This window comes from Sus scrofa, chromosome 9 (assembly GCF_054392235.1).
Source record: "Sus scrofa isolate SSC_HxYL_T2T_F1_AM1 chromosome 9, Sscrofa_HxYL_maternal_Yorkshire_Landrace_v2.0, whole genome shotgun sequence".
NCBI classification, from domain to species: domain Eukaryota; kingdom Metazoa; phylum Chordata; class Mammalia; order Artiodactyla; family Suidae; genus Sus; species Sus scrofa.
Window position 1 is genome coordinate 112,008,562 of NC_139391.1, and position 24,975 is coordinate 112,033,536.

General features: G+C 34.1%; 2 protein-coding genes across 7 annotated transcripts in view; one reads left to right on the top strand and one right to left on the bottom strand.

The window, feature by feature from the left end:
* COG5 (component of oligomeric golgi complex 5) overlaps positions 1-24,975 on the bottom strand; it is a 277,016-nt gene that overhangs the window by 206,694 nt on the left and 45,347 nt on the right. The gene's annotated exons all lie outside the window — the stretch shown is intronic.
* Positions 774-6,440, top strand: GPR22 (G protein-coupled receptor 22). 3 transcript variants are annotated; one of them, XM_084977453.1, is made up of 4 exons: positions 774-812; positions 960-1,198; positions 2,127-3,068; positions 4,806-6,440. In XM_084977453.1, exons 3-4 carry the CDS (start codon positions 2,989-2,991, stop codon positions 6,130-6,132), a joined length of 1,407 nt encoding a protein of 468 aa, XP_084833579.1. In that variant the 5' UTR covers positions 774-812; positions 960-1,198; positions 2,127-2,988; the 3' UTR covers positions 6,133-6,440. The 3 variants fall into 3 exon arrangements, with proteins under 3 accessions (XP_084833579.1, XP_005667791.1, XP_020958256.1); XM_005667734.4 differs by lacking the exon at positions 774-812 and having other exon boundaries at positions 820-1,198; positions 2,127-3,166; XM_021102597.2 differs by lacking the exon at positions 774-812 and having other exon boundaries at positions 820-1,198.

The window sequence follows — 24,975 nt, forward strand, 5'->3', positions numbered from 1 at the left end:
CTATAAGTGGATTTAACCCAGGATAAAAACAGAAATAGCCAGGTGAAATAAAATATTATGACACATGATTGGTATTTATCTACTGAAAAAAACAGATTACCAGAGGTGAAGACTGAGTAGTAATCTCAAAAGTAATGCACAGGATTAAATCTTCACATACTGAGACTATGCTAACTGCATTGGATTAAAAAAATATATTTTAGGGTATAATCACCTTAGATCAAGCTCTATTAACATTTTCAATGAATGAATGAAATGAATGAATACCTGAACAAATGAATATTTGCAGTCATGACAATGTTTTAACACCTTGAGATGTTCACAACAATTTTGAGCACACAGAGAAGATGACTTGAATACAAACAAACTAGTTGAAATTCAATGTGGTTCACAATAAAGATGTGGTGGCTTTCTATTTGTAGAACAAAGAATCTCAATCCAAAACACATATACAACCAAAATACTTTCAAGTATTATCCAAGGCTTTAAAAAGAATATATATATTTTGCTATATAATTCCTTCTTGCTCCCCCTCCTCCTGCCACCTCCCTATATTTTTTAATGTTTGGCATATGTGAACAACAAACCAGAATAGAATACACATTTTTTTAAAGATTAATTTACTCATGCTCTATTTAAAAGCAACATACAACCACTTATAAATATAGCCTTTTAAAAAAGCATCCTTATATAAAACAGGAGGGGGGGGGGAATCCCTGCTATACATATGAAGCACAATTTAAGCCCAATACAACTGACCAATCAAAATTAGTGAATGCACTGCATCTCTCTGCAGTGGAGAGAGCGACAAGGTAGGCTGTCATTCTGCAAAAGCTGCCCAGAACAGGCTTTCCTCTGAAAAGCAGTGCCATTCCTTTTGAGAAAGACTGAATCTAAATGTTGTCTCTGGAGACAAGAAGCCTTCAGTATGTTAAATTACTTTCATTATGTATTTTCAGATGCTTATTGATTCCACAGTAGGAAGAGTGAGAGACTGCAGCAGCCTCTAAGCAGCACTCCATGTACCATACATTAGCAGTACTGCTGAAACAATGGCACAGGACAGTCACATATTTTCATTAAGGTCTGTTTCGAAGAGGTGTTTCTGAGTCTCTTCTCCCAGTCCTCTACTAACAGGTGAACAAAATGAATCAATCAAAACTGGAAACGCTTCAACTACATCAAGTCTTTAGCAGAGGTAAGATGTGTTCCTTATCACAGTATACAGCTGCTTTTGAACTGGCAAGTGGGGTAAAATACTTTGAAAAATTTCAGCCTAAATTTTAAGAGTTATTTGCTTATTTTTACTTATTGCTAAACATGTACCTTTTAGAGCTATTTAAGACATGATTATCTTTTAGATGTAATTAGGATGCAATGTTAAAAAGAATTCTTTGTTGAATCACTATGAAGATATCAGCTTTTAAATCACTTTAGTTATACTAAATATCTAAGGTCGTCGGCACTCTTTCTCAAGCATTCAAAAAATGCTTTTATTTCTTGAAAGAATCAGGTTTACTATTTAGATGTCATCTATTACTCAATTTTAGGTTAAGTTTATTATTGGGCATGTCCATTGAAAATTACTGAATTTGCAGTTACATTTTGTATTACCCTTTACATTTCAATTACATGAACAGTTCATCAGTGGAAATTGATAGTATTTTATCATGGAATCTGCTTTAATCAGTTAAAATTCAAACCATGTGCTAATAATTAAGCTACAGTATTTTATAGCAGGGAATATTTTTAAATTTATTATAAAGAAGAAGTGACAGTATGTTTAATGTAAGCTAGTTGCTCTTAAGCTCTGAAAATACAGGTTGGCTTCTAAAATGAGAACAGAAATTAGTTTAAAAATATACAGCTTTTCTCTCATGATAATATTTGTAATGTTAACTCTGTTACTAAATAACAATATTTACAATCTTTGTTAGCAAAAAGAATATTTTATTTAAAGAAACCCCTAAATTTATGCAAAAGCTAGGGCTCTCATCATACAGTTTGCTTACTTTAATAACAAATTCTGTGTATGGTGTTAAAAAAAGAAAACTAAAGTAACTTTCAATTAACTGGAAATTAGTAGGAACCCTATTCCTTAACGAATTTTTTTCTTTTTTCACAAGGGTCCAAAGCAGCTAATTCAGTATTTACAACTGACAGTATGAAGAATGCATCTGACTGATCATCTCCCTAGCTGTCTAAACCACAAACTGCAGGATATTCTTGCAACACATGATTTTAAGACATCAAGGAGTTAAAACCAGAGAATATAGGTCTACATTGCTGCTGGGATATAACATCGACGGTAATCATCCTAAGATGATAGTATATAAAATAGCCACAAAATGAAAAACAACACAACTGTAAAAGCCTGAAAACAAAATGGTGAGCATTTTTCAAGGGGGAGTTTATACTTTAACATAGCAGAACCGTGGAGCCACCGATTCTTGAAAAAACAATGCAACATGGATTACCAAAAGAATGACACTCATTACCAGCAGGCTAAATGAAGCTGAAGCAAGTATTCTCTGCACTAAATATTCTGATATTTGTATCAACTGATACTACTAAAGGATTTTTCCAGCTGAGTTTTATGGCCAATTATGTATCCTCTTCTAATGAAAACAAACCAAATTAAATAGCGGATGGTTTTTATCAAGAGAACATGGACTGGATTTATAATATAAAGCAAGTTATATGATCAAGAAATCATTTCAAAATAATGAGGACTGCTATAGAAAGAGATTTACATTTGTTAACAAAGGATGTCTAAGTACATTTTAGAAACTAGACACCTTATGTTTCCTTTTTTGTTTTCACATGATCTGGAAAATAAAGAGACACCATCATATATTCTCTCAAAGGGAAACATAATGCCTATCATTTGAGGAAGTTTCTCTTGGTCGTGACTTTTTAAGGCAAAACAAACACAAATATTTTGTGCTGGTCTTTAGAAATCCATCAGCCAACTAAATCTCACAATTCATGCAGTTGAAGTATTGGAGAGAAAATGAAAGCATTCCTACAAGACATGAAATAAAACACAGCTACTTCACTGTTGTCAGGTAAAAATTCATGTCAAAATCTGTCAATTGACATCACGTATCATACTGTGAAAAACTGCTATAGTGAGCCAAAAGGCCCATAAGGCAACAGCAAACAGGTAGGTCAGAAGATGCATGCGCCCCACACCACTGTTTAACATTTACAAAAGAAAAGACCTTTGCCCTAGAGTAGATGCCTTTTCCTTAATCATCATGTAACTTGACATTTCTGCTTTATTTAATTCTAAATCTAAGTGATGTGACAAAGACCTGATTAATCTGTCAGATCAGAAAATTTGGCACATTTTAAAATTTCCCATTTGTATAGGATTTCAGTGCTGGCTAAGACCTTCACCTACTCAAATATATGACTGCAGTAATGTTTTATATCAAGTTGAAAAGAAATTAATAATGTTATTTGTGTTTCTGAATTACTACCTCTAAAACAGTATGCATAAATAAAACTGTATTCTAAAACTTGTTAAAGGTTACATCAAGCAAAAGGCTAACATGAATCCTGAAAATTCTGAAATTAGCTTTTATAATTTGATTTTTCAGTCAAAATGCTGTACGTGAAATGTGAAATATAGTTGGTTGTATGATTTTATCTTTAACTAATATACTAACTACTGACATTTTAGCCTATAAAACAAGACATTATTTTATAAATTACTCTAATCTTCTATATATTAAAATACAGATATGCATGAATTAGCAAGAGTTTGTTTTTTTTTTTTTAATTTCCCTCAAAATGATATACACTGGGTGATTTGTACAAAAGGATTCACAGGGAATGTGTAACTTTAATAGACTCTTCAGAAAATGGGTTTCAGATGCTTGTTTTCCCTAAAATTTCATTTTTCACTTTAAAGTTTCTGTTTAAACTAATAAAATCAATTCATACACATTCTTTTCCATCTCAAAAATGGCTATTTCTTAATATATTAAATTTCAATTTTCTCCTTTCACAAGATGCGAAAGGGCATGGTCACAAAATTAAGTCATTCATTCACAGGAGTGATTAGTGCTCTTTTATCAAGGTTTGTGGCGTTTTTACTTCAAAATGTCCCTTTTCTTCCAATTTTTATAAGCTGACTTATTTTAATGTTCAGTGAGCACTTTCACTTCGAAATATGAGATATTTATCATCTGCCTACTTTGGTGGGAAATAACTCCAGGTATCCCCAAGTACACTGTTGACTTCTGGATATGAATTTGAATTAAGGACATGGACAAAGTGATTTAAAACAAACTAATGCTCTGTGCCATTTACCATTTTAAATGAGTATTTGTCCTGTTCATTTCAAATCTCATGGGAATAGTAACACCACACGAATTATGCTACAACATAGTAAAATAGCATTTATTTTCCACCTGCTAACAACATTTTAAAATGAAATCTTAGAACACTGGGCTAAAATTAGTTTTGCATACTGGGTAGTTTCACTCTATAAAATTATACTGTATCTCGAATAATAACCTTGAAACACCCAAATAAGAAAATCTTTTTAGTTTATTAAATAATTTTCAACTATATAGGAGTAATCCCCACAGTTATTTCTTCAAATGGGGAACCCAATTTCCTTTTACATCAAAACAATGCAACCTCGATGTTTCCTAATTCTACATTTTCCATGAATAGTTTACAAACTTAAAAATTAAACCAAGTACACAAAAAGATTTTTTACAAAGAACACAGGTTTTATACGTCATTTAAATTGCCAAATATCAAATAGTTTATTCTATTTCACTTTCTAGGGAAAAAACCAACTGCTCCAAAAGAATGTGTTTTTCTCCCATTCTGGAAATCAACATGCAGTCTGAATCTAACATTACAGTGCGAGATGACATTGATGACATCAACACCAATATGTACCAACCACTATCATATCCATTAAGCTTTCAAGTGTCTCTCACCGGATTTCTTATGTTAGAAATTGTGTTGGGACTTGGCAGCAACCTCACCGTATTGGTACTTTACTGCATGAAATCCAACTTAATCAACTCTGTCAGTAACATTATTACAATGAATCTTCATGTACTTGATGTAATAATTTGTGTGGGATGTATTCCTCTAACTATAGTTATCCTTCTGCTTTCACTGGAGAGTAACACTGCTCTCATCTGCTGTTTCCACGAGGCCTGTGTATCTTTTGCAAGTGTCTCAACAGCAATCAACGTTTTTGCTATCACTTTGGACAGATATGACATCTCTGTAAAGCCTGCGAACCGAATTCTGACGATGGGCAGAGCTGTAATGCTAATGATATCCATTTGGATTTTTTCATTTTTCTCTTTCCTGATTCCCTTTATTGAGGTAAATTTTTTCAGCCTTCAAAGTGGAAATACATGGGAAAACAAGACACTTTTGTGTGTCAGTACGAATGAATACTACACTGAACTGGGAATGTATTATCACCTGCTAGTACAGATCCCAATATTCTTTTTCACTGTCATAGTGATGCTAATCACATACACCAAAATACTTCAGGCTCTTAATATTCGAATAGGCACAAGATTCTCAACAGGGCAGAAGAAGAAAGCAAGAAAGAAAAAAACGATTTCTCTAACCACACAACATGAGACTACAGACATGTCACAAAGCAGTGGTGGGAGAAATGTAGTCTTTGGTGTTAGAACTTCAGTCTCGGTAATAATTGCCCTCCGGCGAGCTGTGAAACGACACCGTGAACGACGAGAAAGGCAAAAAAGGGTCTTCAAAATGTCTTTATTGATTATTTCTACATTTCTTCTCTGCTGGACACCAATTTCTGTTTTAAATACCACCATTTTATGTTTAGGCCCAAGTGACCTTTTAGTAAAATTAAGGTTGTGTTTTCTAGTCATGGGTTATGGAACAACTATATTTCACCCTCTATTATATGCATTCACTAGACAAAAATTTCAAAAGGTGTTAAAAAGTAAAATGAAAAAGCGAGTTGTTTCCATAGTGGAAGCTGATCCCATGCCTAATAATGCTGTAATACATAACTCTTGGATAGATCCTAAAAGAAATAAAAAAATTCCCTTTGAAGACAGTGAAATACGAGAAAAATGTTTAGTACCTCAGGTTGTCACAGACTAGGGAAAAGCCTAAGTTTCACCAAACCCACATTCAGAAGTTTTAAATTTAAATTGTAAAAAATGAAATTACTGCCAAATATAAGAAAAACATTTTAAGTACTGGTTATGTTGTAAATTTTCAATGTAAATGTCAAGATTAGATTAGGTCATATATATTCAATTTCTTCATTAATGTATTTGTTGCATGGCAGTTTGTTAAGATAATATCGTGTATATTTTGTCAATATTATGTCCATCAGAAGATATTCATGTAAGTCATATTTTCTAAAGAATAAATACATAGCCTTAAAACAGTGTATAACTTTAAAATAACTGACACAAGTATTCTTGCTTTTTTTTTAAGTGTATTGTTTCTAGGCCACAAACTATAAATATATTTATATGCTGAGAAGTGGAATAGCATTTTAACATAAAAACCAAAATTATGGGTTCCAAACAATCAAAATGATCTAGGATTTTCTATACTACTATATTAGTTTCCCTAGTATGTCTACTTGCTACAGTATTTGATATATCAAAAAAATGAAATTTTATCCTTTTTAGAATACAGGAAATTGTAGGACGTATCAGGATTTTAAGAACCAAAAAACAAAACAACCCTGTATGTGCACCCCAAGAGAGGGAAACTTTGAAACTGAGGTATATTATGAAAAAGAGATTGATTTTTCTAAGATTGAGGGCACTATGCTGATCATACACAAATAAACTGACAGTAAGAGGAAGGAAGAAAATTAAAGCCTCTTTTCTCCTTCCTCATTTTGGTTGTGTCTAAGCCAAATGCTCTGGATTAATAGAGTATATCAGTAAAAACCAGTGCATTAAAATAAACTAACATCCTAACTTTATTCATGTAGGACTTTTTTGGTTAACAGAGGTTAACTATTAAAATCTGAATATAAGGAAGGGAAAAAAAAGACTTTATGTATCATTTTAGAAAAGCCAACTATTTCTAATTTTAGATACACAGCACCGTTACACTAATACAGTTTACAAAATATTCTTACACTATCAGAACTGAGTGTTTCAAAATACAGTAGTTCTTTGAACTCTGAAAATCATTAAAGTGGGAATAAATATTGTGTTTTTTTTTTAACTCTATAGCACTTAATTTAACTTACAAAGCATTTTGTCTCCAATCCTCAATTCATGTCAGAAAACTATGAAATTACCAATCCGAACCATAGATATCAGGCTTGAGAATTTCATATCAAACAAGTATTTTCCAATTATTATAATCCAGCAATCTATCAGTGAGTACTAATTATCACTATATCTGAAAAACAGCAATAAGTTTTTTAAAGTAGGCAAATAGTTGCTACCTTATAACTGATTAATTGGACAATACTTTATTCTTTTTTTCATACTGTATTCACTAAATCAAGCAGCAACTCATTTTTAAACAAAAAATTTTTATGTCAAATAACCTAATAATATACCACTTTTGTATAAATAAATGAAATTCCTCCAATCTAGTTTGCTGAATACTTTAGCCCTTTGGGAAATGAGCACCATGCACTGAATTCACTGAAGTTACATGACAAATTTAATAGTGATATATATTTGATAATAATGTTAACACAGTGTCAAATCTTGGCAGAGAAGCATTTTCCTTCTGCCTTACTCTGTGCTCTTTTATGGAATTAAAGAAATGTTTCAATTTGACAAAATGTAGCATTAAGTAAGACTTACTTTTTGAAACACTAAAGAGAAATCAAGACTCCATAAAAATACTAAGAAATTTTTCATTTGATTAATTTATTTGGTACAGAATATCTTCTGACACAATAACATTTTTAAACTAATTTTATACTTAGATTTCTTAGCTTAATTAAAGTTTTAATATCTAGTTTTATAATCTTAATAAAAATTAGACTGTTTTTAGAAAAGTTTCCTTTTTTCTTTTTTGGCCACACCCACAGCATGTGGAAGTTCCCAGGCCAGGGATCAAACCTATGCCATAGCAGTGACATCACCAGATCCTTAATGTCCTAGGCTCCCAGGGAGCTCCCTAGAAAAGGAGTTTTTCATATTAAGAAAAATCCTTTGTGTTTTAAATATTTTTAACCTTTAAGTCTATAAACGTGCTGAAAAACTCAGTTAAAAAACATTTTTCTTTGCTTTGTTTTGTTTTGCTTTTTAGGAGGTTCCCAGGCTAGGGGTTGAATCAGAGCTGTAGCCACCGGATGCCACAGCCACACAGGATCTGAGCTGCGTGTGCAACCCACACCACAGCTCAGGGCAACGCCAGATCCTTAACCCACTGAGCGAGGCCAGGGACTGAACCCACGTCCTTGTGGATACTAGTCGGATTCATTTCCGCTAAGCCACGGGAACTCCTAAAAAACATTTTTCTAATAAATTTGCTTAAACTGTTTTCATGCCCTCTTGTTCTCTGTAATAAGAAATATAACAAAATAAGGAATAAATGGCAAATGTTATACAACTGTCCTTTAAATTGTTACTACTTCCACACTTGACACTGAAACAATCAACAAGATTTCTGCCCAATATATAATGATCTTTTCAATAGACAAAAGTGCGCCCACCAGATTTACAACAAAGAACATTCAGTTTACCAGATAATCTCTCATAAGCTTTTTAGTGTTAAATAATATGTAACACGTAAACCAAAATATTTCTGTTAAAATTCAGCTTTTAAAAACAAGTCACAAATATGTTTGCAATTACTGATCCCAGCTAAAAGCAGCTCAGAGAGAGAATGAGATGCTCAAACAACTTTTTAAAAAAATGTTTGTTCAATGAAAAGGTGAAATATGTATATTTTTCTTATGATGGCCTTTACCACAACATGTAAATTTTTACGTGAAATAATTTTACCCAGAAAAGCATTAATGCTAATTTTTCATGTTGGAAGGAAATTTTTTAATGCAAAAGCAACAGAGGTAACAGTAAATTCAATATGGTATCATTCCTAAAATTTTATTTTTCTACCCATCTGCCATAAATCACAGATATAGATATCTATTTCTATACAGTTACATGAGTTAGTTCTTCAAAACTATAGAATTACTATTATTTTTTAAAAACTAAACAAAGATGAGCTCAACAAGAACTGTTATATTCTCTTTTGTTTTATTTCGTAATTTAAGGAGCTTGTTATTCACTCTACCAATTAGTACCCAACAGATGTTCGAACATAGTATAAAAAGATTTATAATTATGCTTTTATTTAAAATGCCATTCATAATTATTCTGTACTTCTCACCCATGATAAGTCAACTTTTAGGTAAGTGATCTATTTTTTAATCCCCCAAATAAAATTATACAAAAACCTCAGTTATTCAGACATTAAAAAAATAAAACTCATTTCACTGAGATTAGATTTAAAGGTAAAAATCTAAGAAGTGTAAGAAAGCAAGTGCTTATTAGTAGGGATTTATTCAACACAATTATTTCAAGATTACTTCCCGAAGTCAATAAAACTTTTAATTTTATCATATTTTATGAATGTACACTTAAGTAATAAGCTTGGTAATTCAATTAACATTCGAATTCTTACAAAGTTGAAGGCATTACGGCAGATACTTATATGTCAGAAGTTCATATGTTACCCTCAGAACTTAATCTAGAATCAAGGTAGTAAAAGTATGGTAATATCTATTTAAAAAGTAGAACGTGGCAAATATTATTTGAAAGGAGTAAATTTCTTAACAGACTTAAGAATTATGTTGTACTTAAGAACAATGTAAACAAAAGGGCTGTTGAGGAAAGCCATTAAAGCACATTTTGGAAACAGTATATTGTTCTCTTTAAAAGAAAATAGAGTAGTGAGAAGTTGATTTGATAAGTGAAAGTAGAACCAAAAGACAGAAGGCCTCAAATGCCAGCACAGAAATCGGAGGAGGGGAATAACAAAATAAGAAATGAGCTTAGGAGTTACCTTTGTGGCGCAGCGGAAATGAATCATGAGGTTGCAGGTTCCATCCCTGGCCTTGCTCAGTGGGTTAAGGATCTGATGTTGCCCCGTGAGCTGTGGTATAGGTCGCAGACATAGCTCGGATCCTGCGTTACTAAGGCTGTGGCGTAGGCTTGCAGCTACAGCTCCGATTAGACCCCTAGCCTGGGAACCTCCCTATGTGGTGGGTGCAGCCCTAAAAAAGCCAAAAGCCAAAAAAAAAAAAAAAAAAAAAAAAAAAAAAAAAAGAGCTTAAATAAATACATAAACAGCAATTTGTAGAAAGAGTTGATTGAGAAATACAAAGAAATGGGAAGCTGAGAAAGCAAATTATTGGCTGGGTAAAACAGGATGGGAAGCTGCTGCTATCACCCTGAAAGGTAATTAAAAGCCTGGCAAAAAGTGCTGGCAGTAGCTCTGCAAAAGAGCGTACAGATGTGAGAGGCAAGGTGAGGGTAAAATCATTATGATATGCCAACTGACTAGTAAGACAACTGATATGAGATTAAAAAATTAAAAATGATGCCCATAAAAAGGATCACAAGAAATCAGACTATCCTCAATATTCTAAGTACTTTTTCACTACACTTTGTATTGAGTACATGGATAACAAAAAGAATTTCTGGCAAAGCAGAAAATTCAATTAAGTAAAATAAGTAACATTATTCTTCTAGTTATTACAAACTATTGAAAATGAAAATGAAAATTTGATGTTTTAATTTATATTTTACATATTAGTTTATTTGATTTTTACATTAAATGTATTTTCTTCTTTGGCAATTTTTCTCTCCTATTTAACAGCCTCACCCATGGCATAGACAAGTTTCCAGGCTAGGGGTCGAATTGGAGCTTTATCTGAGGCCTACACCACAACCATAACACCACCAGATCTGAACTGCATCTGTGACCCATGCTGCAGCACTGACTAAGGCCAGGGATTGAACCCACATCCTTATAGACACTGTGTCAGGTTCTTAACTCACTGAGCCACAATGGGCACTCCTAGTAATTTATTAATTACAAAAAATTATGAACACTTAGTGGGAAATTCCAAGGTAACATAAAAAAATATAAATATCACCCTTTGTTTCTTTCCTAATAATTTATTATAAATATCCATCCAACTATATCTCCTTCATTCTTTGTAATGGCTGCATAAAAATAATTTTCAAAAATTAAAAAAAATACAGCAAAGTTCACAAAAAATAATACTGATAAAATATCAAATACTTAAACCTTTTACTATTCTACTAAATAGCTTCAAAAAGGTAAGAAAGGTAATTTGTCAAACTGTGAAGCAGGGTATTTTGCTAAATGGAGTTTAAAAGCAAGAGCAAAACCATAAAATAATCTATTTCTTTTCTTTCCACTCAGTAAGATGAGAAAGTTAAAAACTAGGGAAAACTTCTGGTGCCTATTTTCTTTACATCTCAAAGATGGATACCTGTGTGTACTCCTGAATGTGAGCCCCCTATGGGGAACCCAAGAAAGCTAAACATGAGATGACTAGTAATAATGTTAGGGAAAAGGAAGATCAGATCCTATGGTAAATGAGAACTACAAGATAATTAAACTCCAATAAGACACGAAAAGGATCTAAAATATTCAGAGATACTCAGCTCTTAGAGAAATACAAAGAGAACACAGAATTGTGGGTTAGAATTCACAGAAGAAAACTAATTTGAAGACTGACTTTTTCTAAAAAGCATTCAAAACAACAAAAGGATTAAAAAAGAAATCCAGTCAGCAGACTGGTCAGATTAGTAATATGATAATATATATGACATTATAAGAAGTAGAATAAAATAACAGTCTAATAATTTGCAAACATCTGGAACAGAGAAGTACTGAGATGTAGAAAATAATGTGGGAAAACAACTCTAAGTATCTCTACCCTTCTAGTCACACATTTTTTTACAGACCTCTACAAGCTGTATCCATGGCTTTCAGGCATGACAGCTTTGTACTTCCACCAGCGAGTGGTAGAAAGTGCTGTCATTCTTGTCAGGGCCACCAGTATCAACGCTATAACCATTATCAAACCCTGAAACATCAAATAAGATAAAAAAGGAGAACTGAGTCTGTCTGGGATTGAGGTCATTTTCCTCACACTGCTTCCATGAAAGCAATTATGTCATATATTTCTGAGAGGTATTAAACAAGGCACACTACCAATACACATCCACCAATTTTTCAGGGAGAAAAGAAAAAGGAGCAAGAGAAGATAATAAGGTTATGATGAAAAGAATGAAAAAAGTTAAATTAAAAGTAATCCCAGTATAAAATAAAAATGCAAAACACTTATTAAGTCTTAAATTCTTACAAGAAGTGAGTCAAAAATTGTTCCTTATGTGTTCTTTTAGGTCAGATAGAAAAGGGGTTGATTACATGACTCTTAACAAATCGATAAAATATACATCCTCTAGCTCTTTCAACGTACAAACCATTCTTTCTTTCTTTTCTGGCTGTGCTCAAGCTCGCAGAACTTCCCAGCCTAGGGATTGAACACACGCCACAGCAGTGACCCAAGACACAGCACTGACAAAGCCGTATCCTAAACCCACTAGGCCACCAGGGAACTTCAGTACAAACTAATCTTAATACTGAGACCAGAAAGCACTGCCTTTCATGGATCTTCTCAGAAGGTATAGAATATATAAGCAATGTTTCTATAATAACTTTAAAGAGAATCAAAGTCTCATATGGTTGTTTCTTAGGTCCTTCAAGATGCAAAAAACACAACAACCTTATAGAAAAAGACAAGGATTTTCATAAGGCTGATCATTATAATTTTCCTCAATGTACAATAATGCCATCAAACTAAAGGAAAAGTCAGTAAAAAGAATTATATGGGAATGAGTAATACAATACTGTCCAGGTACAAAAACCCCTATAATTCTGGTTTAATCCAAGGATAGATTCTAGAATATTACAACAGTGAATTGTAACCATTTTGAACACATCTACGGGGCTGATCAGACTGGTTCCAAGAGAGATATGGCACTTCCAACTGACAATAAGATAGGTATTCTTTTTTTTTTTTTTTTTGTCTTTTCTAGGGCCACACTCGTGGCACATGGAGGTTCCCAAGCTAGGGGTCTAGTCAGAGTTGTAGCTGCTGGCCTATGCCACAGCCACGGCAACACCAGATCTGAGCCACGTCTGAGACCTACACCACAGCTCATGGCAACGCCAGATCCTTAACCCACTGAGCGAGGCCAGGGATCGAACACGCAACTGCATGGTTACTAGTGGGATTCGTTTCCACTGTACCATGATGGGAACTCCCAAGACAGGTATTCTTAAAAACAAAACAAAAAACAAAAGGCCCCAGATAACTCCAATGTACTCTCTCTTCTCATCCCCTCAGTCCCCAATTTTCAGAGATTCATTAATTAAGAGAAACGAATAGACTGATTAGCCTTCAGAGAAAACTTCCATAAATATTCTCAACAAAATTGGAAAAAGTAACTGGCAGAGAAATGGTTAATTGCAAAACCATAAACCTGAGCTGAGGCAAATACCAACATCTGGCAAATGGCATTCCGCCCTTGCACAGAGATGGTTGTTAGCAAACTCTAAAATGACAAGTTAAAGCACTCAACTTACTTTAAGATAAATCTACTTTGCCCCAAATTTCTAATCCTCATTAAGTCATCTAACTACCAATGATTCAAAGATACAGTCTGAATTGATATAATGAATGAAAATGAAAAAACTGCTTTCAACTACATGATAAAAGACACCACATAAATATTTTATCACTGGTGTTAAACACAAGGGATTAGAAATGAGAAGCTTTTACTTTTATTCTTTTATCAGTATCATTTATATTAACGAACACACTCACTGGTTCTACAACACAACTAACTCCTCAAACTACAGAACTGTTTCTAAAACCTTAATGAATAACATATGTCACAGGACCTAGTAGGCAGATTGCAAAATGCCCAGATGAAATTGTAGAGGAGTTAATAACCATAAAATACTAGTTACTACCATAAGCAAATGTGTTATCATAAAAGCGCTTTTATAAGGCTCATTGTAATAGCACTTAAGCCCTCACTTGCCCAAATTTAAACATTTCATAAAAGGTTTGGGTTGTATGCACTTACAAAAGTGGTGGCAATCTGTCAACATCAATATCACAAGGCAAAATACAACTACAGGAAGAGCAGATATGAAGAGCACTGGACCTCAAAGGAAAAGGAGCACATACCCCAGAAAAGCTGAAGAAAGGAAACAGCACTTAAAATCAAACAGTAAGATTAAAAAAAAAAAACAACAACAAAAAACTGGGAATCATACTTACAGTTTATAAAGTAAAGCTAAGTTACCTCTATTGCATAAAAAATATACACCTATAGTCAGTTTTATTCCTAGGTATTTATTTTGGGGGGTGCTATTTTAAAAAGTATTTTATTTTTATATTCCTTTCCTAATATTTCATTGTTAGTATACAGAAATGCAAATGATTTCTGAATGTTAATCTTGTATCCTGCTACTTTGCTGAATTCACTGATCAGTTCGAACAGTTTTAGTGTGAAGTCCTTAGGGTTTTCTACATGTAGTATCAGGTCAACTGCATCCAGTGACAATTTTACCTCTTCTCTTCCAATTTGGATACCTTTTATTTATTTTCTTTTGTTTACCTGATTACTGTGGCTAGGACTTAGAATACTATGTTGAATACAAGTTGTGAGAGTGGGCATCCTTGTCTTGTTCCAGATTTTAGTGGGAAGGCTTTCAGCTTTTCTCCCCTGAGTATTATTATTGTATGTGGGTTTGTCATAAATGGCTTTATGTGAAAATACCCTCCCAGTAAGAGTTTTTATCATGAACGGATGCTGAATTTTATCAAATGCTTTTTCTGCATTATTGTGATGATCATGTGGTTTTTTACTTTTCTTACATTAATGTGGTGTATGACACTGATCTGCATATGTTGAACAATCCTTGTGAACTTGGAATGAATTCCACTTGGTTGTGGTGTATGATCATTTTTATATGTTGTTGGATTTGGTTGGTTAAAATTTTGCTGAGAATTTTTTGTCTATGTTCATCAAAGATACTGGCCTATAATATTCTTTTTTGGTAGTATCTTTGGGTTTGGTATCAGGGTGATGGTGGCATTACAGAATCTTTGGGAGTGTTCTTTCTTCAGCCTTTTGGAAAAGTTTCAGAAGCATGGATATAAACTCTTCTTTGTGTGTTTGGTTGAATTCACCTGTGAAGCCATCTGGTCCTAGACTTGACTGTAGGGAGGAAGTGAAAGACTTATATGCTTAGAACTATAAAACATTAATCAAGGAAATTAAAGACGATTCAAAGAAATGGAAAGATATACCATGCTCCTGGATTGGTTGAACTAATATTGTTAAAATGGCCATACTACCCAAAGCAAATTACGGATTCAATGCAATCCCATCAAATTACCCACGACATTTTCCACAGAACTAGAACAAACACTCCAAAAATTTATATGGAACCATAAAAGACTCAGAATTGCCAAAGCAATCCAGAAGGGAAAAAACCAAGCCAGAAGCATAACTCTCTCAAACTTCAGACAATATTACAAAGCTACAGTAATCAAGACAGTGTGGTTCTGGTACCAAAACAGACATACAGACCAATGGAACAGAATAGAGGGCCCAGAAATAAACCCAGACACGTACAGTCAATTAATCTTCGACAAAGAAGGCAAGAAGATAAAATGGGAAAAAGACAGTTTTCTCAGCAAGTGGTGCTGGGGCAACTGGACAGCCTCATGTAAATCAATGAAATTGGAACACACCCTCACACCATGCACAAAAATAAACTCAAAATGGCTTAAAAATTAAACATAAGACAGGACACCATAAAACTCCTAGAGGAGAACATAGGCAAAACATTCTAGGACATTATCCATACAAATATTTTCTTAGGTCAGTCTCCCAAGGCAAAAGAAATAAAAACAAAAATAAACCAATGGGACCTATCAAACTTACAAGCTTTTACACAGAAGGAAACCTTAAAAAAAGAAACAGAAAGACAACATACAGAATGGTAGAAAATAGTTTCAAATGATGCAACTTACAAGGGCTTAATCTCCAAAATATACAAACAATTCTTAGAACTCAACAGCAAAAAAACCAACAACCCAATTGACAAATTGGCAGAGGCCCTAAACAGACATTTCTCTAAAGAAGATATATGGATGGTCAACAGACACATGAAAAAATGCTCAACATCACTAATCATTAGAGAAATGCAAATCAATACTACAATGATGGACCACCTCATACCAGTCAGAATGGCCATCATTAACAAGTCAACAAATAACAAATGGTGGAGAAGGTGTTGAGAAAAGGGAACCCTCCTTGACTGTTGGTGGGAATGTAAATTGGTACAATCACTATGGAAACCAGTATGGAGGTTCCTCAGAAAACTAAATACATAATTATCATATGATCTGGCAATCTCACTCCCAGTATATATCAGAACAAAGCTTTAACTGAAAATGATACATGCACCCACTATGTTCACTGCAGAACTATTCACAGTTCCTGAGCCATGGAAACAACCTAAATGTCCAACAACAGATGTATGGATTAAAAAGATGTGGTACATATACACACAATGGAATACTACTCAGCCATAAAAAAGAAAGATGCCATTTATAGCAACAATGATGGGACTAGAGACTCTCATACTAAGTGAAGTCAGAAAGAGAAAGACAAACACCATATTTTATCACTTATATGTAGAATCTAATATATGGCACAAACGAACCTATATACAGAAAAGAAACAAACTTGTAGACTTGAAAAAGACTTATGGTTGCCAATTGGGAGGGGGGAGGAGGGAGTGGGATGGCCTAGGAGTTTGTGGTTAGTAGATTCAACTATTGCATTTGGAATAGATAAGCAATGAGATTACTGCTGTATAGCACAGGGAACTATACCTAATCACTTGTTATGGGACATGATGGAGGATAATGTGAGAAAAAGCATATACACAAATATGGATGGATGACTGGGTCACTTCTGCTGCACAGCAGAAATTGACAGAACACTGTAAATCCAATATAATAGAAAAAATTAAAATCTTAAAAAAAATACATACCTATAAACCAACAAAGCAATAGGAAATGGGCCAAGAACAAGTAACTCAAAGTGAAAAGCAAAAGACAAACACAAAACTGTTCAAACACAGCAAAAACAAATGCAAATTAGAATAAGTTAAAAAAAAAAAAAAAAGGTCATTATATTGTTTTTCACATGACTGGCAAATAATTTTAAAACGCTCATGTCCATTAGTTATGACAAAGTTGTAGGTATTTTCTCATTCTGAAATATTAAGCAAAATTTGAAATACAACTTCTGACCAGGAAATTCAACTTCTTAAATTTATCCTAAAGAAGCAAGGGAATAATTATGCAAAAGTATATCTCCAAGCATAGTCATCAAAGGATAGCTATATTAGTAATTAATACATAAATGATAAAAATAATTAACAACACTAGACTATTCACACAAATTATTGGAAAGTTTTCAGCTGAATATTATCCAGCCATTAAAGTGACACAGATTTATGTTTATTAACATGGAAGGATACCCATAATATAATATTAAGTGCAAAAGTGTATGTATCATAGATTAATAAGGTACAAGAAAGCAATTGGGAGGGTTCTCAAAATGAATCCATAGGAGATAACTACACCTACACTGTCTAGTTTTCAGCAATTAATAAATACCTGAATTTCCTAGTTTTCACAAGTAGTATATTGTTAGAATAATTTTACAAATTAAGAAACTATTTGAGTTCCCATTGTGGCGCAGCAGAAACAAATCCAACTAGGAACCAAGAGGTTGCGGGTTCGATCCCTGGCCTCACTCAGTGAATTAAGGATTAGATGTTGCCGTGAGCTATGGTGTAGGTTGCAGACACGGCTTGTATCTAGCATTGCTGTGGCTGTAGCTTAGGCCAGCAGCTACAGCTCCGATTAGACCCTTAGCCTGGGAACCTCCATATGCCGCGGGTATGGCCCTCAAAAGACAAAATACAAAAAAAAGGAAGGAAGGAAAGAAGGAAAGAAGGAAAGAAAAAGAAACTATTAGGAGTTCCTGTAGTGGCTCGGCAGTAACAACCCAACTAGTGTCTGCAGTGTCCACAAAGATGAGGATTTGATCCCTGACCTCACCCAGTGGGTTAAGGATCCAGTGTTGTCCTGAGCTGCGGTATAGGTAGCAGACATGGCTCAGACCTGGTGTTGCCATGGCTATGGCGTAGGCTGACAGCTTCAGTTGCCATATGACCCCTAGCCTGGGAACTTCCATATACCACAGGTGAGGCCCTTAAAAAAGAAAAAATCATATTAAATGAAACCTAAATATAACTGAGCCTCTGAAAGTCAAATTAACTGGTCACCAAAATATTTTTAAAACAGACATTTTCCTCACAGATACTGCCCAGACTGAGATAATTTGTCAATATCCAGGTCTTGTTTCTCTTTAGTTTTATGTCACATTCATTTATGAGCATACTTTTTCTCAAAGGCCCACACCTATAGCATATGGAAGTTCCACTGAGCCACAGTGGGAACTCCTTATAAGCATACTTTATGAACTACTCATTCCTTTGCCACAGTTTGTAGATTTAAAAACATTAAAAGACCATAGTTACTTAATTTTTTTGGCTTACTTTAAACTAGCATAGTGGTAGATAGCATTTTTCTCATTTCTTCAACCAACATTCAAACTATTGCATTTTCCCAAAGTTAAAATGTTAAACATGGAGTTCTTGTCGTGGCTCAAAGGTTAACAAACCCAACTAGTAGCCATGAGGATACGGGTTTAACCCCTGGCCTTGCTCAGTGGTTAAGGATCCGGTGTTGCCACAAGCTGTGGTGTAGGTCACAGATGCGGTTCAGACACATGTTGCTGTGCTATGATGTAGGCAGCAGCTGTAGCTCCAATTTGACTCCTAGCATGGGAACCTCCATATGCTGTGGGTGCAGCCCTAAAGAGAAAAAAAAAAAAAAAAAAAAAAAAAAGTTAAAATACATGAAACTTAACATTTTTCATTTAAAAAACCCAGGGCAACTCCAGAAAGATGGTACATTAATTGTGCTTTCTTCAGCCTTTGGCAGGTTCCTTTTTAAAGTTTTCAACTATTATCTTGTACTTTTAATTAGGAAAGGCAATCAAAACTAAAAAAAAATTATTAAGCTGTATACTTAGAGATTGTGCATCTTTTTTACACTTCAATAAAATGTTAAATTATGAGGTCTATTTATTATTATTTTTTCATGGCCACACCCACAGCATATGGAAGTTCCTGGGCTAAGGGTCAAATGGGAGCTGCAGCAGAGCTGCACCTGTGACCTACACCACAGGCTGTGGCCACACAGGGTCCTTAACCCACTGAACAGGCCTGGGATTGAACCCACATCCTCACGGACACTATGTTGGGTTTTTAACCCACTGAGCCACAACTGGAATTCTGAAGTCTATTTAAATAATGCTGATTTAATACTCTTACATGTTCTCTAGAATACATTTAAATAATCAGAAGCAAAATACAAACCCCTATCTAAGGCATATTTTTATTTTCTTGGAATACTCAAAATGAATAATTTAAATCCTAAACCAATCTCTTATCTCAAAAGAAAAATGCAGTCAGCATCAATGGAGGAAAAGAGAAACAATTATATTAATTTTTTTTTTTTTAAGTTTCATGGGTCTTTCAACTTCCACTAACAAGTAATATTGTTGGCCTCTACCCCAATTTGCAAAAGTCCCAAATTCACACAATTCTTGAGTCTCATACTTTGGAGCTCATTAGCACCTGCACTAGGTACAAGTGAAAGAAATAAATAATAATTGCAAGTACAAGTCTACTTCTTAATAGCTGTGTAATCCTGGGACCATGATTTAATCTCATCCAGATTCTGTTGCCCCATCTGTAAAATGACTGCATCTACCTCCGGGGACTGTGGTGAAGCCTCAATATACAATGTTGAGCGTAACATTTGCCACAGAGCAATCAATAACAGCTTTTATCATTTTTCTAAAATTTTATTTTAAAACATAATAAATGCATTTTCAACGCAGTTGTGTAATGTAAAAAAAAAAAAAAACAAAAAACAAAAAACAAAAAACAAAAAAACCCACTATGGATTGATTACTCTAGTTCCTTAAAGAAGTATTTTTTTCTTGTCTCAGTATCTGAGACTTGATTTTCACTTAAATGTGTTTATTCTACACCAGCACCCAAATTTAACTTGAAAATCTTTATAGTAAGATTTCAATATTGTTACCAGAAAAAAATGCATGAGAAATGTACTTTACATCCTATGATTTTTTTAAGGAAAAACAAAAAAGACGGCATTTTTGCACACACAAGAACACACAACCACCAATGACAATGTATAAGCAATGTGACCTTCAAAATAGTATGTAAATTCATCCTTCAGTTCTATTTCTAAAAAAAAGGAAGGATAAGAGAATAGCAACATTTGGGGGACCTACTATATACTAGGCATGGTCAAAGACAATCTATAAATTTGTCTCACTAAATCTACCCAGGGGTCCTTTGAAATCTCAGAGACAATTTATCTTGTCAAAATTCACAATTAGCAAGAGGGATAAAAATGGGACTTAAACTCTAGAGGGCTTCAAAGACTATGCTCTCCTGTCTCTTAATTACAAACTACAGAGCAGGAACAATTATGTTGTTTTACAGTACAATTTTATAATGTTTTGAAGTCTCTAAGTGTCAGGAAGGTAAATATTACTTAGACAAAAGGAAAATTTGTGAATATTGTGTTGCTCTAGTTATTATGTTAAAATGACTAGGTTCCAAGTGCCCAGTCAACCCGATTTGTTCATTAGGTCATTGGCCATCACAAGTCTTCCCAGCTACTTCCATTCAGATTTTAGTTTCATTGCTACAGCCTAACACCCTCTACAATATCTACAATATCTACAACTGTTTCAGATGGCAAGTTTCCACAACAATTAGATGGCTATTCTTAAATATTCCCAAACCACATTTAACAAACAAAAAAACAAAATACCTTCTCTCTTCACCCTCCATCCAGCAATTACCACAGTTCAGTATTTAAGAGAGGACCAAGCAGAATTCCTCAGGATACAGTTTAAAGACAAATAATATTTTGAACTACTTAACCCTATCTTAACCTTACTAGAAGATTGTACAAGAAATGTCTATGAAATCCTGACTAAATACTATTCTTATTTTTGTTAGAAATTAAGTAAGTATGGCTTATAACTAGGTTCCATCACATGTCTAAACCAGATCTGAAGTAACATCCAAGTGTCCCAAAGATCACAAATGGTCTTTATAAATCCTGTTTTAGGATAACTCTAAAACAGTCTTAGAGATAAGCACATAATAAGCTTTTAAAACATATCAGCACAGAAATGAATATGCAAACCTGATTAGACTAAAAAATAGTTTCCTTTAGGAGTTCCTGTCATGGCTTAGCAGTTAGCGAACCCGACTAGTATCCATGAGGATGAGGGTTCGATCCCTGGCCTCGTTCAGTGGATTAAGGATCTGTGAGCTGTGGTGTAGGTCACAGACACGCTCGGATCCCACACTGCAGTGGCTGTGGCAGCCAGCAGCTACAGCTCTGACTGACCCCTGGGAACCTCCATATGCCGTAGGTTCGGTCCTAAAAAGACCAAAAAAAAAAAGTGGTCTCCTTTAACACCCAAATTATTTACCCTTACAAATCTCTGATGTGGCCTAAGGCTATTCATTATCTGTTTCTTAAGAGCAAAAGGGAAAAAATATATCATTAGCCATGATATCAGAAGAGCAGGCAGGATATTTTATAAGCTCCACCCCATTATAGCTGTTTACTTTAAAATCGTCAGTTAACATTTCATATCTCTGCATAACAAAGGTGTCTGTTGGAGTTCCTGTTGCGGCTCATCTATCATATTTGTCATGACATATGGTGTTAATATACTGCAGTTTAGCAACTAAATTACAAAACTCAGGAACAGATCACACAATAAAAATGAAGAAAATACTTTCTATCACATCCAACTGCTTGATTAAAATTTATTGCTTGATTACACTTCTAAAAAATGATCTTTAAATGATTACTCAATAAAGCTTTGACGCAAAATGTTAAGTCACTAACAACAATTAACCCACAACCACAACACAGAATACCCTAAGTGTGATTTAAGTATGTCATCTTAACTAATGCTTACAAAAAAATGTTACCAATTTGTAATGACTCACCTAAATTTTCATCTAGTCTCAAATTTAATGAAGCCATAAATCAATATGATACAATAATGAAATCTGCACTATGTATTTTTATTTTTTAATCATTACATACTAATAATCTGCAATTAAATAATTCTTATTCGGTCAATAAGACACTAGTATGATTTTATTTATTTATTTCGCTATTTTAGGGCCGCACCCACAGTATATGGAAATTCCCAGGCTAGGGGTCAAATCCGAGATGCAGCTGCTGGCCTAAGTCACAGCCACAACAGCAGCAATGTGGGATCCAAGCCTCATCTGCTACCTACACCACAGCTCATGGTAACACTGGATCCTTAACCCATTGAGCGACGCCAGGGATTGAACTCGAATCCTCATGGATCCTAGTCAGATTCGTTAACCACTGAACCACAAAGGGAACTCCCGACCAGCATGATTTTACTTTTCATTTCCCTAGTGCCTAATAATGTTGAGTATCTTATGTGCATATGTGCCATTCACCTTTTGCTTTGGTGCATGTTCAAATCTTTTGCCTATTTTTTAATTAGGTTGTGTTCTTACCAGTGTTGAAAGTTTTTTTTTTTTAATATATTCTAGACACAAATTCTTTTTGTTGTTTTTGTTTTTTGTCTTTTTGCCATTTCTTGGGCTGCTCCCGCAGCATATGGAGGTTCCCAGGCTAGGGGTCCAATCGGAGCTATAGCTGCCAGCCTACGCCAGAGCCACAGCAACATAGGATCCGAGCCGCGTCTGCGACCTACACCACAGCTCACGGCAACGCCGGAACCTTGACCCACTGAGCAAGGGCAGGGATCGAACCCGCAACCTCATGGTTCCTAGTCAGATTTGTTAACCACTGCGCCACGACGGGAACTCCAAATTCTTTATTAAATACATACCCTGCAAGTATTTCTTTCTATAGCTTTTGTTTTCATTCTTCTAACAGTAACACTCACAGAAGCTTTAAATTGTGAAAATGTCTGATTTATAAATTTCTCTGTGTGGGTGAAGTGTGCTTTGGTTGATACATCTAAGAAATCATTTTCTAATTCAGAATCATAAAAAATGTTCTGTTTCTATTAATTCAATAGTTTTAGGTTTTACCTTTATGACTATGATCTCTTTGCAGTTATTATTTTTTTATGAAGTGAGGTACAACTATAGTTTTAGTTTTAGGACTATGATCCATTGAATTTAGTTATGTTTTTGTATGAAGTGAAGTCTGAATAAAAGTTCTGTTTTTCATATGGATACCCAATTGTCCCAGTTCCATCTGTTGAAAAAGCCTGTATTTCTCCACTAAATGTGCTGTTCTTACACGTGTGGATCTATTTCTGGGCTCTCTATTCCATTCCACTGACCTACTTATCTATTTTTTGTCTTGATTACTATAAATCTTTGTAATAGAGGTCTTCAAATCATGTAGGACAATGGTCCAACTTTGTTTTCTTTTAGAAGTTTTTGGCTATTCTAGATTCTTTGCATTTCTATACAAATTTTAAAATCAGTTTGTCAATTTCTAATAAAAGCTTGCTGGGATTCAGATTATAATTATGTTGAATTTATACAGATAAATTTAGGGAGAATGGGCCTATTAATAAACTCTATAAAGTCTTGCACTTCATGGACAGGTTTATTTATTTAGGTCTTTTTTAATTGTTCTAAACAATGTTTTCTAGTTGTCAGTATACAGGTCTTATGTATCTTGTCAAATTAAACCCTAAATAGTTCATATTTTTGATGCTACTGTAAGCAGTATTTTTGAATTTCAATTTCTAATTGCTTGTTAACAGTATATAGATATAAAACTAATTTTGCAGGTTGCTCTTATATTCTTTAATCTTGCTAAAGCAGTATTTTTGAATTTCAATTTCTAATTGCTTGTTAACAGTATATAGATATAAAACTAATTTTGCATGTTGCTCTTATATTCTTTAATCTTGCTAAACTCCTTTATTAGCTCTAGTAAATTTTTTGTGGGTGAACTCAAAAACAAGACCCTAATCCACACCTATTAGAATGGCTAAAATCAAGATGATTGACTATAATAAGGGTTGACAATGATGCAGGAAAACTGGAGTTTTCATACACTTCGGGTGGGAACAGCTGGGAAATTTCTTTAAGTTAAACATACATTTACCACATGATCTGACCATTCCACACTTACATTTTTATCAAAGAGAAATGAAAGCAAATGTCCATACATATACCTCATATGAACGTCCACAGCAACTTGATTTGTAACAGCAAAAACTAGGAACTCAAATATCCTCAACAGGTGAATGCATAAACCAACTGTATGATATCCATATAATGGGAAACTACTCAGCAATAAAACAAAATAAGCTATTGATACACACAACATGGGTCAATCTCCAAATAATTAAGCTGACAAAACAAAATAAAACAAACAAAAACAAGAAACCATACAAACAGTATGATTCCATTTACATAAAATTCTTTAAAGTGCCAACTAATCCACAGTGACAGAAAGCAGATCCATAAATGCCTGAGGAGGAATTATCAAGGGGCATAAGGAAACTTTTGGAGGTGAGGGTTATGTTCACTATTTTAATACTAGGGATGGTTTTGTGCCAAAACTTGCTGAACTGTACACTTTCTTTTTTGTGTGTGAGTGTTTTTTAGGGCCACTCCCACAGCATATGGAAGTTCCCA

Bases quoted from the DNA above. Each gene is read 5' to 3' on its own strand.
- GPR22 (XM_084977453.1), top strand. From the start codon at position 2,989: ATGCAGTTGAAGTATTGGAGAGAAAATGAAAGCATTCCTACAAGACAT. The intron at 3,069-4,805 runs GTAAAAATTCAT...TTCACTTTCTAG, and splicing joins AGCTACTTCACTGTTGTCAG to GGAAAAAACCAACTGCTCCA.